The 18174-nt window shown below is 40.5% G+C and overlaps 1 protein-coding gene across 1 annotated transcript in view; it reads left to right on the top strand.

Annotated features, from left to right (window-relative positions):
* Positions 1-479: 479 nt before the first annotated feature.
* slc12a7b (solute carrier family 12 member 7b) overlaps positions 480-18174 on the top strand; it is a 48150-nt gene continuing 30455 nt past the window's right edge. Inside the window, exon 1 of the mRNA XM_061093909.1 lies at positions 480-817. Within this exon, the coding sequence (XP_060949892.1) occupies positions 697-817 (121 nt within the window). The 5' untranslated portion in view covers positions 480-696. The remainder of the gene's footprint in view (positions 818-18174) is intronic.

Below are 18174 nucleotides of genomic sequence, written 5' to 3'. Positions count from 1 at the left end.
ACAATGCAGAAGCTGGACATGTGTGCTAGCATGTGCATGCACTTGTGCTAGCCCTCAATAGGGGTGTGTGCGTAGGGGGCCAGTATACGTCTTTAAATCAGCCCTGCCCACTTCAGACGATGCACACGGGGTCAAATAACACCGTATAGGAAGTGAGAAGATGTGGAGCAGCTCTGGGCTTCCTCTTCTCTTTCAACAAAGACTCACACTGCCGGTTTTGTTGTGTGTGAGACAGAGCGACATTCCTGGACAGAGGATTTGGCCTCAGGCACAGAAATTGCTGTATGTATGAGCTCATACACATGAGCACAAATGCATGTCATGTTTTCTGCCAGTGTGTGTTTGTGTGTGCTACCCCATTGGGGCGGGGCAGTTCTTCTCTTCCTTATTTGAAAGTCCGTGCGGGGAGGGGGCTGGGGTCACATGGGTGTACACTACAGTAGAATCCCAGCGATAGGAACAAAAACTCAGATGTAAGACCAGACGTCTGTCCAGGAGAGTTTGGTACATCAGGGCAGTGAGTCGGGGGGGGGGGAAGCAAACCGCTACTACACGAGCAAGAAAGAGGAGAAGAGTGACAGCTATTGGACAGAGGAAGAGAGAGAGGGATAGCAGAACAGAGAGGGAGGAGGAAAGAGCGAGAGAGATAAGAGTGTGACAAACAGGAGACATTGAGAGGAAGCACATGGTGTAAAAATGCCCACCAGCTTCACTGTGGTCCCGGTGAAGGACAACACTAGAGGGGCAAAAGAAGGGAATGAGGAGGAAGATGTGGATGACAACAACGTTCTAAAAGAGGAAGATGAGGAAACCACAGGTGAGATCAGATGTTATATTTAGCTCCATCAGGTGGGTGATTAAATAAAAATTGGACATCTAACACTCATTTCAAACATTTGATTCGAAACAAATGTACACGTTTCTATTCTCAAATGAGACTCTGGCAATTGTGTGGCTTTTAAAAGGTGGAACACATTTTAGGTAAATAAATATGTCTAGAAAGCTCCAGGCTTTGCTTACAGTGTCCAGGGCAAGCTGATCATTTGGCTTTTTCCACATTTGACTGCCGGCTATATTTTCTCAGAAAACCTGCTCATGGGCTGTGTGTGGGTGGATAATGTGTAGGGAGGATGGTGAATTTCAGGGAAGCCTTGGAACATTTTGCAGCAACTGCATGAGATGAGTTTCCTTTACACGCTGCTACTCAAGGGAGTATGTCATGAACTGTTCCATTCCAGTGTTGGGCTAGGGTTAGTCATTGTCTGCCTCCACACAACCGGTTACCAGTCTTGATTTCTTCTATCTTGTTTTTCAGTGTAGTTTTCTTGGTCTTTTCCTTAAGAAACTACTTTTATTCTGTAATTTGTTCTGCTCTTTATTCCACCTTATTTCCACATATTGTAAAAAAAAAAGAAAAGAAAACACTGAACAACACATATGTTCTATTTGGGACAAGCATGGCCCATCGCCCTGTGTAACATGCAACACGACTCACCCTCCTGAAGAGCAAACTGTGAACTTTATCAAACAAGATAACAGAACTTGGAACAACACAAGCCTTGGATGGGGCATGACACATGTTCCCATGTGAACACTGCTGTATGAGGACAAAATACATACATTTATACTTAAATGTCATTGTACGTGTATTATGAAACAAATCTGCCCCATTGAGCAAAGCACAGTGTGCTCTGTCAAGCCTGATACATAGCCTGTATTTATTCTTCTGATAGTCGGTAGAAGGCCAACTGTTCAGTCCACAAAATTGGCTAACCTTTGGCCTACTATCTAAATACCTTTTCCCTGACAATCATGAAATTCTATCCAGCTTTCCATCTTGCATTATTCCTCCTAATCGGACCTCTGCATGAATGAAACATTGCAGATTTAGCGTTTGAACTTAACCTCCACCCATCCCATCTGGCCCCTGCCAACCTGATATCAACCTGTCTGGAAGCAGACCGGTTATTATTCAGACAGGAGAGGTCATTGAGTGCATGTTTAACTAACTCCTCTCTCATACTCCATGTTTTGCCAGACTGCTGTTTGTGAAGTCGCTGCTTTTACAGCTTTTCATATGGAGCTGAGCGAATCAGGTTGCAGTATTTAATTTCTACTGTGGAGTTGCATGCTGGGTAGGTTTTTAACAGACTGTGGGAAAGAAAGGGGCAGTTTACTTAAATGGTTTTGCAGGACATCATACTGTGGTGTGCTTTGGTTTCCCCCCTGCACATGTTTGTGCACATGCCACCATTTGTCCCTGACAAAAGCTATAGTAGCAACAATAGTGGGAGAGCAGGGCATGACATATAACAAAGGCCACCCATTGGAAATAGAGCCTCAGAATGATGTGCTGCGACTTGGCATGTACAAGCATCAGGACCACACACGTTGGGGCATTGGTACTGTATTAAGGGAGGCAACTTTGTCTATATAAATACACTGGTAATCTACAGTGGATTCATTAAGATGACACACACTGTTATCATACACAAGTTATCTACATGAGAACAGGTAACTTGTTAAAACAGGTAACTTGATTTAATGTTGAGGCTGATTGTTGTATTCTTATGTTTTTGTCCTACCTGTCCGTTTTGGTGGTTACTTTGTGGATACAGTTTAGTTATATATATATATATATATATATATGGGACATACTGGATGGCTTGGGAAAAGAGAAGAGTTAAAGCGATCAGTTTAGTCCAGTTTACCCCAGTAGCACAACGGGGTCATTGATTGCATGCATGTTGCTGGCTCGTGAGCATGTTGTGCAGGACTGAGTCAAACAGCATTAGCTCTTATTGATTATCCTGCTGGCTTGCTTCCCGTTGGCTGAGTGGAGGGAGGTGAGACCCCACCCCCATGCTGTAATGTAATGGAGTCCAGTTCCTCTCATTCACATTGAATTTCCTCTTTGTACTGCTCTCCCTTTGCGGATCTGTATTTTCTCATTCCCTAATCTCTCCTGAAACTGATGACGGTGTCCCAGCTCCCTCTGCATGTCATGAACCCACAATATGAAGGTCCACTTTAACTTCTGGCACATTTATGTAATATCCCAGGGGTGTAGCATCACATCAGTGAAAACGTGAAGCAGATGATCTCCAACCTCTTATTGTCTTTTGGGTGTTATAGAGTCTCTTTTTTCCAGAGGCTGTATACTGCAGCCACACAATTGCAAACTTAACCAAATGCCACCCAAACTACCGTCCTGGTTTGAACCTGGGCTGTTTTGTCAGTTGGCATTTATATTTTAATTTGCCCTACAGTTCACAAGATCGTTGGAAAACCATCGGCTGGTTTGGGTCTTTAGAACAACACAAAGTCAATTGTAAAAGACATTGCGTGGCCTCATGTGTGGAATGTGTTTCGCTCTGTGATGCATATCCAGATGAAAAACATATTCAGCACATTACAAGAGCTTGATTTGTCTTTTTTGCCAATGACACACTCATAGTGAGCAGCGCGTTTGGCCTGAGCAACACTTTATATAAAATGAAATATATTTTCTTGGTTTCACTTGAAAGATCAAGATTATGCTGATCTGTTATGAGAGAATTATGTTTCAAAGTAACATGAATTATTATGTTAAGACTTTTATTGAAGCTCATTATCAGTTCATGTCATCAACAACTGTATTCAAAGTTAATATGATTAATACAATATATGAGGGACATGTGTCTTATTTTCCCTGTGGGCTATTGCGTACATATTTCAATACATCAGTGTTGCAGACGGAGTGATCAGACTCTCTGTGGGAGTGGGTGGAGTGGGATAGTGGGTGAGTGAGAGTGTACATAATAGTATGAAATTATGTGGGAGTAGACCAGTGTGGAATTGGAAAAGCAGTGCTGCGCAGACCTCTACTAGAAGTTCAACAAGACTGAATGTTAGCCCCAACTTTGGCTGTGCTGGTCCATTACTACTCAGGACAAAGCTGCCCAAAGCCACACTTTGTACGGTTTGTAAAGTGCAATGTGGATGCTATGGCCTCAGTAGTAATATTAATGTTGGTAGTGGTTTGATTGTTGACCTAATAAGTAGCAATGTTTACAATCACATCATATATAGTAAAATACAGCCTTATTTCAGTGTTAAGCTCAAACTAAGCAGGTGACTAGAGACTGGGGAGCTCTTGCCTCTGTCCGTTGGTCTGTGTGCCCATCTGTCCTGGACATGTGTTTCCTGTTTATTTCCCAAGCAGGTCTGGTTCTGTTTAAAGCTGTTTTCTACGCGGGCCTCTCTGTATTTGTGTTCACTCTTTTCTCCAAATCTTGTTTTTAACTCTGTATGTAACTTCCTCTGCCTTCAGGTTTAGCCTTGGATTTAGAAAGCAACACAAGTAATATGCTTTCAGCAAATTGTCATACAAACATAATGGCTGTCTGATGTTGGGCTGGAATCATGTTTTTTGTAAACTTGTTTCTCACAATGTTGAAGAATCACACATATTCAGTCTTGATTTAAACGAGAAGCCAAAACCTTGTCTGTAAAGAGTAGTTACCCCAGTGAGGACATTTAATTTAGTAACATAAACATTCTAATCCTTAAAATAATCTGACATCCCTAATTTTCTATGGATTGTATTGTCAATTAATCAATGAAGTATTTTCCACCTAACATCATTAACGCTGCAATTTAAGATCCACTAATCTGCCAATTATACATCCATGTGATCGTTTGGTGTATAGAAAAGTAAATTACAATATTATGTCATCAAATATCTTGTTTTTCAAACAACTGCCCTAAAGAAATGATTAAGTTACAGATTATTTTCTGTTGATCAACTAATTAATAAATCATCGAAATTGTTACAGCAAATCCAATCCCCCTACATGACAGTTGGCTTTTTTATTCTGACCAGACAGCGTTTCTTTACTGTTATTAATGACACTATATCATTTTGTACATACTGTTCCTATTCATTGGCTGCCCAGCTACCATCAGTAATAAATGAAATACAATAAAAACAATGGCCAAAGGGAAGCTTCTCCAAAGCTCAAATGATTCGGGGAGGCCTTGTTCAGTGTGGGAACATTACAACCTGTGAGTATGCCTCTAGATAATTCTGTTCTGGGTTATGACTGTCAGTTGGGGTTAGACTTAGTTTATACTGTAACTTCTTTGTTCTTCATTGTGTATTTATTAATGTTGTACCCATATTGCTTTTGGGTGTGATAGGGCCTCTCTGCTTCTTTATGTGTTCAAAGCAAACATACCTTATCTTTTCCCTTTATGAATAGGGCATACGTAATTTTTAACGTTGGTCAGGTCTCGCTATTACTTTTGCCAATGAGGCTATGTTTTTGTCTGTGTTTGTTTGTTAACAGGATTACTCAAAACACTTTTTTTTATTTTTTTTTACCTTCATTAAAAAAAAAAATAGATTTTTTTACTGATTTCTAAAGGAATAATACATGGATCTTGTGGAATGTGATTGAATTTAAAAGGACTGTTTGGTCTTGGCGGATGTTCGCATGGTACTGAGTGCTATTCTAGTATTGTAGTACGATTCTGCTTCATTTGGAAAGGGTCTGGACGACACAGCTACACACCTTGTTCTGAACTCAGGTCCCACCCTGTCCCCGGATTGAGGCTTTGGAAATTCTTTTTTGTTTTGATTTTTGCTTTAGGCTTTTTTTTTCATATTGCAGCATTTGTCCTTTCTGACCCTGCAATGTTACCCAACTGTGTGTTTGCATTGGCCACATTACTTAGTTCTGCTTGTTCAAATCAGACACTATTATTCAGCATCAGGACATGCACCCTATGTGTGGTTCATGGAAACATTATTATGGACTCTTATATATATTCTTGGAAATGGTATTGAATATTTTTCTTTGTCTATCGTTGCCTAATGTGAGACAGCTCTATAATAACATACTCAATAGGTTGACAAATGCAGATTTATTTCAAATATAAAGATTTATTAGTCATTGTTAACTTTTAACATTCTTTGTCTCTGTATAATATGTGGAAGGGCGGTTGCTGTCTGGAAGGGATAAAGGGATGCAGGGAAAAGAGAAGGATGACTGCAAGGAAGTGGTGTTACTCTAGGAATGTAGGGAGTGAGCGGAGGAATGGGACATGACTCAAAATGATTTACAAAAATAATATTTGGTTTATCAAGGCCTGGACTGAAAATGAACCATTTTACCTGATACTCAAGAGTCACATGTTTTGAAACGAAGACAAAAAAATGTGACAGCAATGTGAATCCTCTGTTAATCCTCTATCATTTGCTGAAAGCATGAAATGACATGTAAACATCACAGAGATTTGACCAGACTTAGGTTGGGAACACCAAACCAACAAAACATGTCCCATGTACACAGGCACGTGCACAGACATTTTTGGGGGCAGGTGCTCAAACCAAAAAAAAAGGCAACCATCGCCAAAATTATTTATGAATTTAAAAACAATAATAATAAATAAATAAAAACTTACCGATTTTCCCTCATTTGTTTTACTAGTTGATGGCCTGATCCAATATAAAAGAGAGCTGCTACCCTGAGCTGCTTGTTGCAGTTCCCTGTCCTTCTGCTTTTGGAGTCTCTCTTTTCTTGGCATTATGCTAAAAAAATTTAAATGAGATAAATGAATGTTTGCATAATAATTGAGAGTGACTTGCATAATCTCTATAAAGCTGACAACACAATACACACACATTTGTGTTTACTGTTTTCTGACAGAGTGGAAGTATAAGCAGCATTACAATGTCATGTAGCTCAATTCAAGACCTACCTTTCATTTCAATAATTACGATTTTAAATGAAACAAAACTAGGGAACTTGTCTAATTTGTATAACAGTAAAACTGCCCGTATCTGCTTGTCTGTCTGCCTGCCTGTCTGTCTGTCTGCCTGTATCTATCTCCCTCTCTCTCTTCATTAAACATGACAAACGTCAGTAAACAGCTGGACAAGGCTTTGAAATCACGGATTTCTTGAGATTTTTGTTTTTTTATTTTTTATGAAACGTCAGACCAGTTGCAACGTAATGTTTTCAGCGGCGCTAATGTTGTGGTTAATTTATCACCAAACAACGTCGGGGGATTGCACACACAGCGTCATTACCTGTTTGTATGATGCTGCGGGTCAGAGGAGAAGTGGCTGCAGCCGTTTGGCCTCAGCGCTGCATGAGGAGGAGGAGGAGGAGGAGGAGGAGGGAGGGGCCAGCGGGGGCTTGTGAGCGCCGCGGGGCATGTCGGGGCGAAATTCTCACAAGAACTCAAATAAATGCCCCGTCAGACATCAAAACACATTGGGGGGAATTGATGACAGAGCGAGTAATTTTTATTCTTAATTATTGATGAATGAAGAAAAAATTGGGCTCCAGCAGAAGGGGCACTTTTCTCATCCAGGGCAAAAGGGCTGGTGCTTGAGCACCACTAGGGGTCTATCTGTGCACGTGCCTGCATGTACACACAACTTGGTGACTTGCCAAGATCAGGGCATAATAACTCCAGGGAAAGTACTTAAGGTGAGGTGCCTCATTCATCTTGTTGCAGGTATAAGAACAGGAATAGCTATACAAATAACTACATACAACATACATCGAAGGTTGCTGAAGTTATGACCATAGTTTTCCAAACTTTTTGACCTATGACCCCCAAAATAAATGTTCCTAAGATGAAGGATATATATTTCTGATGGTTTAAAAAACAATTGCCAACATGCACATTGAAATTGTCCTGATGCTTCAGCCATTCGGATCTTGTGTGAACCCCTCTTATTGTTTGCATGACCACCCTGGAGGGTTCCACCCTCTAGTTTGGGAACCAGCCAGCTCTACCTGTTCTGACTGCCGTCTTCTCTTTCCTGTAGCAATCTCCTCTCCACAGGTTTCCTGATATCAATGTGGTATTTCTGATAAGTCCTCAACCAGTAGCCACATACTATACTGTTGTGGCTTTTTTCTGTGCTCGTCGATCTTAGGTCAGCTGTCGTTTGTGTGAGGCCCTCTGGGTCCATGTGACTTTCATTATCATCGGCTCATGGACAATGCAAACACAGTGAACTCATCTAGTTTCCTTTCTTTTCACCATGTTTACAAAAGTAATAATTCTGATGTCTCACAAAGTTTGTCATCTTTACATAATGATTCAGTACAAATATTCACAGGTATTTAGCATCATGTCTTAGATGGTAAATCATTTCCCCTTTGAATGTTGCACATTGTGGCGGTACTGATTTAGTGAGACCATTTGCTGACTTATTCATAAAACATTAACTGACTTTAACAATTAGCATGGTTAAAGAAGCTCTTTGCTAAAAGTATGGTTAGAACCAATCATTTAGTAAAAATGAAATGGTCACACTGCTGCATGTGGTCACCGACAATAGCTATTAGCAGTCATGTCTTACTCTTCACACTTTGATCAAAGCTATCGATTGTGAGAGGCACCATTAGCCCAGACACCAGACAAATACAGCACAGTGGTTTTGGATATTAAAGAGCGGTTTAAAAGTGGAGTTGGGTAATCTTCATTTTTACCTCGGTTTGAGGAAGGCACTCAGTTATTGACTAAAATGTGTTTCTTTCATACTTGTTTATCAGCTCCATGAGAAACTAAGACTTGTGTAATGAGGGAAATAAAGGCCACTATTATCTCATGTTTTGCCCGATGCGATCTCTAATTGACAATAAAATCTCTGCCAAAAACTGAGGTCCTAAAACTGACCTGACCTCAGCTACCTGATCTGTAAAATAAGACACTTTTCCCGTGCTGTGCATTAGTGAGCCAACACCATCACCCAGCTGAGCTTTAGCATTGAGGCTTATCACAATGGTGCAGTTCTCTGACTGCCATTATTTAAAATTATTTTTGACTTAATGTGGTTATACAGTTTAAACAACATCTGGTCTCCGGGAGCCCACCAGACCCCTCTGAATTGTTGTGGCTACAATTACAGTTGACATTGGGAGATATTAGAGAAGGTTTAGATATGGGTCTGGTGACCAACTACAGCTGCAAGTCATAGTAAAAAGGGGAGGGTTATATTTATGTGCACAATTCCCTTCAAATTGTGCCTTAGTGACACCATCTGGTGAAGTGGTCTCTCTGTCTCTCTCTCCCTCTCTGTCTCTTTCTCTCTCTCTCTCTCTCTCTCTGTATCTCTCTCTCTCTCTCTCTCTCTCTCTCTCTGGCTCTCGCTCTGTGTTTGGATAATTTTTATAAAAACAAGTATTTCTGGCTTGCTCTGAGTGGAGGTTTAGGGGAAGGTCAGATAAGTCAGGTGGTATAATTGTTATTCTCACATGACCATGTTTCATTGAGACTTTTAGTCTGTACACAAATACTGCTTCTTTTGCGTCTGTATATCTAGATTAAAGTTACTCTTGTGCACCAACCAACACATTTGAATTGATATGTGCCCTATTTTGGGGCCGTAGTCTAGCAATAACTCTTTTTAAAAGCATGTAATCTGAGCCAGCAATTGCTAATTTACTGTCTCTTTTTTCACCTGTCTCATGCTTGGTGTTAACCCCCCTCGTGTGCAAGTGGCTCTAAGTATCATTGATCCCACTAGCCTTGGCTGACCCCTATTCTGCCTTTCAGCTCTCTTCACATACTCCCACACTTTCATCAAATCCTCAGTGATTATTTGATTTGACCTGTAACAGTTGAAATCACCTTACCAATCAATTGCATGTTTCCAAAGCCGGTAGACACATCGTTGTTTGGGTGTAATCCTGATGTGTTCCTCTCACTATGAAGTAATTTAACTTGTGTAAGATACACAAGTTAAATTACAGTGGGGATGTTTTAACTGATCAAATATCTAGCTCTATATAGACACATGTGCACATTTGTAACCCCTACCCCTCTCTGTAATTTCTCTCCCGACCATGCTGCGAGTTGCATAACAGCCAGTGTTGTTAACCTGCAGGGTTTAAAGGCTTAAGGCATCATTAGATGCAACACACAAACACTTATGTGCACGTTCACACTCACACACACTCACACACACACACAAAATAACTATACAGCAGCCATCTGACATCAAACCAAGTGAAGCTTGATACGACTAAATCCTTCTTACGATGTAATTTGATAGCCTCTCTTAAGCTCTGCCTTGACACATCTGTCAATTTAGTGATGCTGGCAGCGGATGTTCAGTTTTATCTTCATATGGCAAGCGACAGCTGGCTGGAACCTGTTTTGAACATTTTGTTAATTGAGAATGCACTTTTTTTATATTCTAATATACTGTCTCAGTGAAAACTCTGTCTGTATATTGCCCATTGTATTGATTTGTCACCTTTATCACTGGCAGACAGTACGTTCACTCACCTGACTAACTGTCAAGCACTGGCCTGAAGACTGCAGCAGAAATTGAGCTACAATTTGTTCTTGGCTCTAAAGTGATATCTTCCGCTACATGGCTTCTGTGTTTTATAAAAAGTTCAGAATTAGCCTAATCTTGTTAAGGGATTAGTGCCCATTCACATGCTCTTAGATGGACAGATTAACTGGCAGCCAAGACAAAGGTAGACGGCAGAGCACTGAGTCCAGAAAAGCTTTGGTGAGAAGGCTGGGGCAGAGTTTGGTCTCTTGTCTTTACTCTGTGTGACACGTCTTCGATTCAAGCCAACATCCAGCACTGTGTGTCTTAGTGGTGCATGCACTGCTAATGCTCTAGATTCGTGGCTGCATACAAGCACCCCATTGAATGCAGTTATTTTGTCATAGCTCCCAGGTCTGTTTTCCTGCATGCTCCATGTGCTTTGCTGATCAATTGACCATCTCCACCTATGGCACCCTGGAGGTCAGTCAGGACATCAGATAGTTAATGAAACTGCTCACTCAGGCTGCCTAAAAAAGTAAACCATTATTGATTCAAAATGATTTACAGCTTTTGCTTTGATGGCAAAAGCTGTATTTCAGCTTTTCTCAGCGACATAAGCTCATAGGTGTGGTTTCAGTATGTGTTTTATTCATTGACTTTTCTCACCTTTTACAGCTTACTCCATTCTGCCTGAGTGTGCATATCCATCCATACCTCAGTCCTCACTCTATTGGACTCATAGATCTGTTTCACTTCTGCTTTTTGCTTCCCTCGTTCTTTGCTCCACCCCCTTCGTACATTCAAACATGCACACGCAAAGTGTGTGTGTGTGTGTGTGTGTGTCATAGGGATCAGAAGCTCAGGGAGGTTGAGGGAAGGGAGGTGTTTGTGTGTGTGTGTGTGTGTGCGCGTGCGCAGGTCTATCAGTGGGAGGGTGGGGGTGCTCTGTGATGCATGGCTGATGTCGCTGACAGCGTCATCACGGGCCACTTTTCACATACACACAAACACTCACACACACACACTGTCACAGAAATAGCTGATCCTCACATTATCCACACAACACAGGCAGCGTTCCTGACTTCTGCACTTCACTAGTGGTATCTCTGTACTTTGGACCCCTAATACTGGAGTTCCCCAGGGACCACAAGTAGGACCCCCTCCCCTTGACCCCCCTTTTCAGCCCTGCTCCTCAGAATGGAGCAAAGGGGAGGTTCGCGACGAAAAGGTAAGTGTTTCCTTACCAAAGTAAACCTTGTAGTTGCCCTTTACTATCAGAGCTGTATAGGAGCAAAAAAAAGTGTTTCTTTATTAAGGGTATTTAGTTCAGTAATATTATGTTGGCTGGTTGTTTTATAAAAGATTTCTCTATAATGCACCTGCTTGGAAGCAGTATTTGGTACAATGCTTAATAAATTGTTCCATCAATGAAAAGCTGGCTGTACTAGATCAAATGTGACTTGTGTAAGTGATGGAGTATTATTCAGCAAAGAGCATTGCAGAACTTCTGCTGTTAGAGATGTGCCTAGTCAGAGGTCATATATTTACCAATGGACAGAGCCATCAGCCTGATGGTGCTATCCATCAGTTCCACCAAGTGCTCAACAAAAGTCTAGATATGAGTACATTTGTCTCTTGGAAGTTTAAGTCTGTATTTGTATATTTCTTTTTGGTATTGCTCTTGACCGAAAGAATTTTCATTTCCGTTGTCTAGCCGCAAGACAAGCCTCTTCCACCTCTATCGTATTTATCCACCTTTTTATTTTTTGCTCGGTACAGTGAGCCATGGGCTAACTCTGGCAGTGTTAGGCAGCTTACACTGTCGTCACAGTGTGCTGCTTAGTGGTTATAAATAGGATGCATGGTCATTTATTACCACCGTGACCAAAGAGGCTGAGCCTTACCAGCAGCACATCCTGAATTCACCTGCACCCACCAGTCAACTTGGTGTTGAGGTTGAAGTCTGATTGCAGCCCGAGTTTCTCTGCAGACTCTTTAGCCAAGGATGCGATCCCAAGCACTGAACACTGAGCAGAAGTGTTTGCAGAAGAGGGAGGCATTCATCTTTCACTTATGAAAAATGAATAGTGTCCTGACTGCAGTATGATGTGACAGGATCAGGGAATCCCTCTCCCTTATATAATATCTCTGACTCTAATGTAAAAGAGTGCTCCTTAAAACTCAGACGGTGAAGCAGAGTAGCATAATGTAGAAGTCCGAATATTAATTCATGCTTTTTAGCCCTGAAGAAGCAAATTATAATGGCAGTAAATTAGTTCCTCTACTAAATTAGTAATGTATACCTGCATTTGAACCTATGATCTCAGTAGGAAAATGTATCTAATGCTTTGTAAAATGATTAGCAGTTTTATAAAATATAGGTAATTTGTTGTAAATTGAGTATTTAGGCTCTTATATTAGTCAACTTGAATTCAAGCGAACTTTGTATGGTGGTTTGCACAGCTGTTGTGTTTATTCATCATATCAGTTGTTTAACCCCAGCTCACTTTGGGGATTAAGAGGATGTCTCTGTTTTTACAAGAGAAGGTTGATATGATTAGCGTTAGTTTGAATGTGGTCATCGTCTCTTGCTTGGTTTTACCCTTTAGCAATGTCAAATTTTTCAGGGTCACCTAATGTGCTTTAGCGCAGCAAAACTCTCCTAGCCATCTGCAGAAGTGGCACACACACACAAACACACCCACCCACACGCGCACACATCTCACCATCAAAAGCACCTGCATTCATTTGACTAAAAATACACACATTTCTCTTTCTCCCTTTTTTTACTTAACCCACATTAGATACTGTTTTCACCCTGTATAGAGTAATTTACAGGCAGGTCAGTTATGGTCACCCAGGTCAGTTTTGAGACACAAATTGTCTTTCCAGTTCTTTTATGGCATTAAAAAGCAGTTATTTGGCACAGTAAGCGTTGATCTGGAGCTGTGTTTCTAGCCACATGATTGATATGATTCTTTAGTCTCATTTGTAGAGTCAGTCTCCAGCAGCTGTTACATGTTCATTGTTGGTGCTGGGCATGGTGTGTACATTAGATTAACCAGAGCTTGTTTGCTGAAAATAGACAGATATTGATACAGATGGAAATGTATTTGATAAGACACTTCAATAAATGAGTTATACTGTTCAGTTAGATATTTCTGGTAAATAAGAGTTAGTTATTCACCCGCATTTCTAGATTTATATTGTATTATTTTTAGATTTTATATGATATGTTTGGTTAGGGCCTTTTTTCTTTGGTTGGTTTTTTAACTAGAATGCACCAAATAAGTGCAACCATAGCAAACCATTGGACATTAGCTAGAGATGAAGATAATATGACATCTTTCAAAAATGTGTAACTTCAATACCAGAGGGGGTAAAATTTCACATTCAGTTTCATCAAGTTTCGTAGTAGTGTTTTTTTAATGAAAAAAGGGAAAATGTTGAGAAGAGGGCAAACGTTACAGTAATTATTAGATGCAGTGTAATCCTACATGCACTCTGTTACTGCCAAACCGTTAAATACAGCCCATAAACACCTTTTCTCCAAGTAGAAGAGTAGTTTTGTAGTTAATGAAGTGACCCAGCTCAGTCTGGACTCTTCAAATCCACTGAAGATTGTCTGCAAATAATGAGTCAAATACTATTCACTGTTCAACTCCTAGATTTCTAGATCAGAGTGCATATATTATACATATGAATCAAACAATATAAAGTCTGTTGAGATTAAGATTAATTTAGCTGGGGACGTTAGGATTTTTTATGACCATGTTTTACATTCATTATCATTTTCATTAGATCACACACATCTTCGCAGCTTTCATCTTTAACATTGCTCTCACCTTTCCTTTTCTCACGCGCACCAGGTGCATATTCGCTAATATATCGTACATTAATTTGCTCGCTCCAAACACGTCTGAATGTGCACCTTCAGCATTCCTGAGCTGACACGAGAACTGCTGATGTTAGGGCTTCAGGCAATGCAGGATGGGTAATAACGTCAAAGAGCAGGCTGCCATTGTTGCAGTATGTACCTGGTCAGTCATCATAACTGAGCTGGTTTCTCAGGGGTCGGGGGGTTGGGGGCCAGCTGGACGGGGTTGTTCAATTGATTTTAAACCTCTTTACCCAATTGACCAGTCTAACAGACGTAAATCATTGCTTTTTGATAATTTATAACAACCTACTAATGATTGTAGGGCTTTATTGGTAATTCTGTAACAATTATGAATGTTTCTAATGACTTCTTTCCCTGTCAGTCTAACAAACATTTAGCTTTATAGTCGTGAACTTGTACAAAACTAAGATGAAAATATATCAAAGTTGAGCAAAATTTGATTTGGATCGCATTATCTGCAGGCACTCGAATCAGCAACCTTCTCTCCTTGCCATGTCTACATGCGTGTGCAGAATGAGGTTATGCTTTGCTCCATTCGAGTGGTTATGTATTGGTTTATCCTGTCACAGTTTACATGCAAGCTTGTTTACATTTTCTAGTTCAAACTTGGTTTGTGGTGTTATGTGATGCTACCTGACCACCTGCCCCATTTCCCCCCCTTGCGCTTTCACAACATCCAGGCAAAAGTGCTGAGAGAAGGGTGCTGCAGCCACTGGAATAATTATGCTTAATATCTCAAATGTTAACAACACACAATACTAATCGGTACCAGAGCTGTATAGTAGTTCTGGTGCTGACTAGCCAGGTAAGCAGAATCTTACCTTATCTGTTGTGAAATTCTCAGGTCTTAACTGCAGTTCAGTTCAAGCTGATTATGTTTGGACATAAACGTGATTTTCTAGGAAGCTCAGTGAATATGTGTAAGGTAACTGGCAACATGTGTAATGGGGACAGAGGCTAACATCTGTTAACTAGGCCAGGGTCTTGTCACTGCTACTGTATATAAATCTGGACCGTGTCCCAGAGGACTGTTTGCTGCAGCACACGGAAGGACACTCACACATGCACACGTTGAGATTACACACTAACAGTCAGGATTATATGCAAACAGACTGACCGACAGATAATCTACACATTACATCACATTTCCCTATCTTATTCGCCACTGTGCTTTTTCTTAAGTGCAATTGGCTACAAGGCTTCCCTGCAGCAACTGCAGTATTTGGGTATTATGGAAGGATTTGCCGCAGCTGGCACCTTTGCCTAGTTTGGAACGGTGATGTGCAAATGTAGCTTGAGGGCAGTGGAGCATTTGATAACATGGAGGTGGGATAAAATTTGTTTCCACACATCAGCCTTTTTTTAGATGTAACAGCTCACTTTGAGTGTTAACATCGTGTAATTCTTAGCCCTAAATAACATTGGTAAAATGAGGCCAATGATGAACGGATTTGAACTGCAATTTGCTCATCCTCCCATAACCATCTGGTTACCAAATATTTTGTCCTGTTGACCAACTGACTAGTGACCATTCATTGACCGGTGACTGCAGCCGTTTTAAGACATGAGATTCGGAGAATGTCTGCACAATTGGGTTCGGACATTCTTCTGGGTTTGCCTTCACATATCACATAAGCATAATCATCATATGAGGAATGCAGCAGGAGATTCTAGTCAGACTTACTCACAACAACACAAATATCTGCAGAGCATTGAGGTGAAGAGTGGCGTCTGGGTAGAGTATGAAGGAGACAGGACAGAACACATAAATTCAGCTGCGGAGATAACATGTTTTTTTGTTTATAGCACATAGACATACTGGCGTTGGCTCTTATCACCAAAAGCCCTTGAATCTCGTTGTTTTTCCACATTGACATCTTTGTTTTCTCCTCTTTTTCATCCTGAGATATTTTAATTTTTTTAGTTTTTTGGTTTTATTATAAGTTTTGCATCCATCACATGTTAGAAACATCAGCAACACGCAATCTCCTGCTGTATTCTCACATGGGGACAGTTATTATCCAGAGATTTGACTTGGGGGTTGGCGGGAGAAACTCTGGAGAATGTCTTTTCTACAGCAACTGACCCGGACATTTTTGTTCTCACATACAGCCTCTCCGGATAATTTCAGGAGATTTTCTGGATTTAAGTGCATGTCTGAAAGAAGTTAGAGTTACTGTAGTGATTCAAATCCTATCGGTCTTTAATTCCTCTCGCAATTTTTTTTTCTCGTATAGTTAACATCTCTGCATCTTAGTGTTACAGTATTTGCACAAAAATATATTTGATCAGTCTCTAAACATTTTTTTAACCGTATTGTTGGATGTGCTGTAGCTACTTTAATGTACTGTAGTTTTATTTTAAACATCGTTGATCACTTCCTGTTTGACATCTAAAGCACCTTATACATGGGCACACTCTAAAAGCGGAAATATACCGGATTTGGAAACAGCATCGACAGTTTTAGCCTGCACACGGACCTCAAAGAGGATTTAGCTAGTGTCGTTTAAGACAATGATTATCTGCAGTGTGTAGCATCTCCAGAGCTCAGCAGTGACTGGCAGGTTGACTCACTCGGTTGCATCCTCACAGTACCAGCGTGCAGACGGGTCATTATTTTCAATTCATTCCCTGTTATCGCAGCTTATTGAAACACTGTGCCCTGACCTGATACAGTATGTTCTGCTATCCCACTCACACTGTGTCCGCTCCGAGCCGCATAGTACAAGGACGTAATGACTTTCCCTGTGATTACCAGTGGGCTAAGCCTTTCTGCAAGCCTCTTATTCCCCCTGCAGCTGGATCAAGCAGCAAAAGTTACCCATGAAATCCCCTCTGCAGTCAGAGTTCACAGTCAGCAGCTCCACTGATGGATGTATTAAGTCCAGGCAGAGAGCCATGGTTGTAATTGACACAATAATGTAGGAGGGCGGAGAATGTACAAAGAAATATTGGTATGTGGTTGTGCATATTTAGCTCCGTCAAGGAGGTTATGTTTTTATCTGACGTAGGAATGCTCTATTCTGAGTGCCATTCTTTTGATGTCTTGAGGCACTGCATTGTAAAATAGATGGGAACAAGTAGCTTAAAACAAGACTGCTAAAATTACTCATTGTAAAATATATTTTTGTGTGAGGGGGCGGTTATTTAAACATGATGTTAAGTCAGATTCAAGCTACATGAGAATAGAGCAGTTTATATCTGGAGAATTCTCAGCAAACAAGTGGGTATGTTGATATTTCTATTCTGCCTCCTGAAAACTCTACCCAGCTGATAGTCTTTGCCCAAACCGAACAGTATTTCCAGTAGGTGACACTCACATGGATAATCCCTGGTTGGATACTGTACCTGTTAATGGAAAGTCCGGACATTTTTATCAGTTTTTATTTATTTGCAAAGGCTCAGAGTTTTATTATTAACTGTGAAGTCTGGAAGTTGTAAACATATTTTTTTTGTCTTGGGAGCTTGTTCTTTTATGCATAATTTCTTATCTCACATCCACACTTTTTAATGCTTTGCCCTGAAACCCTGCCCTCTCCTTCAAATAGCTCCTGGTCGAGTGAGAATTTGTGCTGCTCCTGCTCAAAGAGGCATTTGTCTTAATTCCGACAGCATCCTTTATACGTGGTTATAGTTTAACCAGGTTCAGCTGACCAATAATTGAATTTGATTTTAATAATGTTATTACTTTGTTCAGATTTAATTGGTTAAGTTATATTTGCATCATTGTAGAAGCCTATAGATAAAGTATGTACCAATATTTAGTTTTTTTCTTCTTTCTGTCGAGCATTTACCAGTTAACACAGTTTTCTAAGTATTTAACTCATTCACAGTGAACTCGTTTTGCTCTGCCAGGGAATCAAGGGCCACATTGTCACCAGTTAGTTTATAGTTAGCTAGTTAAGTTAGCTTATAATGACATCAAGACCTCCAGAGAGTTTGGTCTTTGAGTCATTGCTTAGATTATGAAGTGGCATCACAT

Source organism: Limanda limanda, chromosome 20 (assembly GCF_963576545.1).
Source record: "Limanda limanda chromosome 20, fLimLim1.1, whole genome shotgun sequence".
Taxonomy (NCBI): Eukaryota; Metazoa; Chordata; class Actinopteri; order Pleuronectiformes; family Pleuronectidae; genus Limanda; species Limanda limanda.
This window is presented reverse-complemented; position numbering and strand designations above follow the sequence as displayed.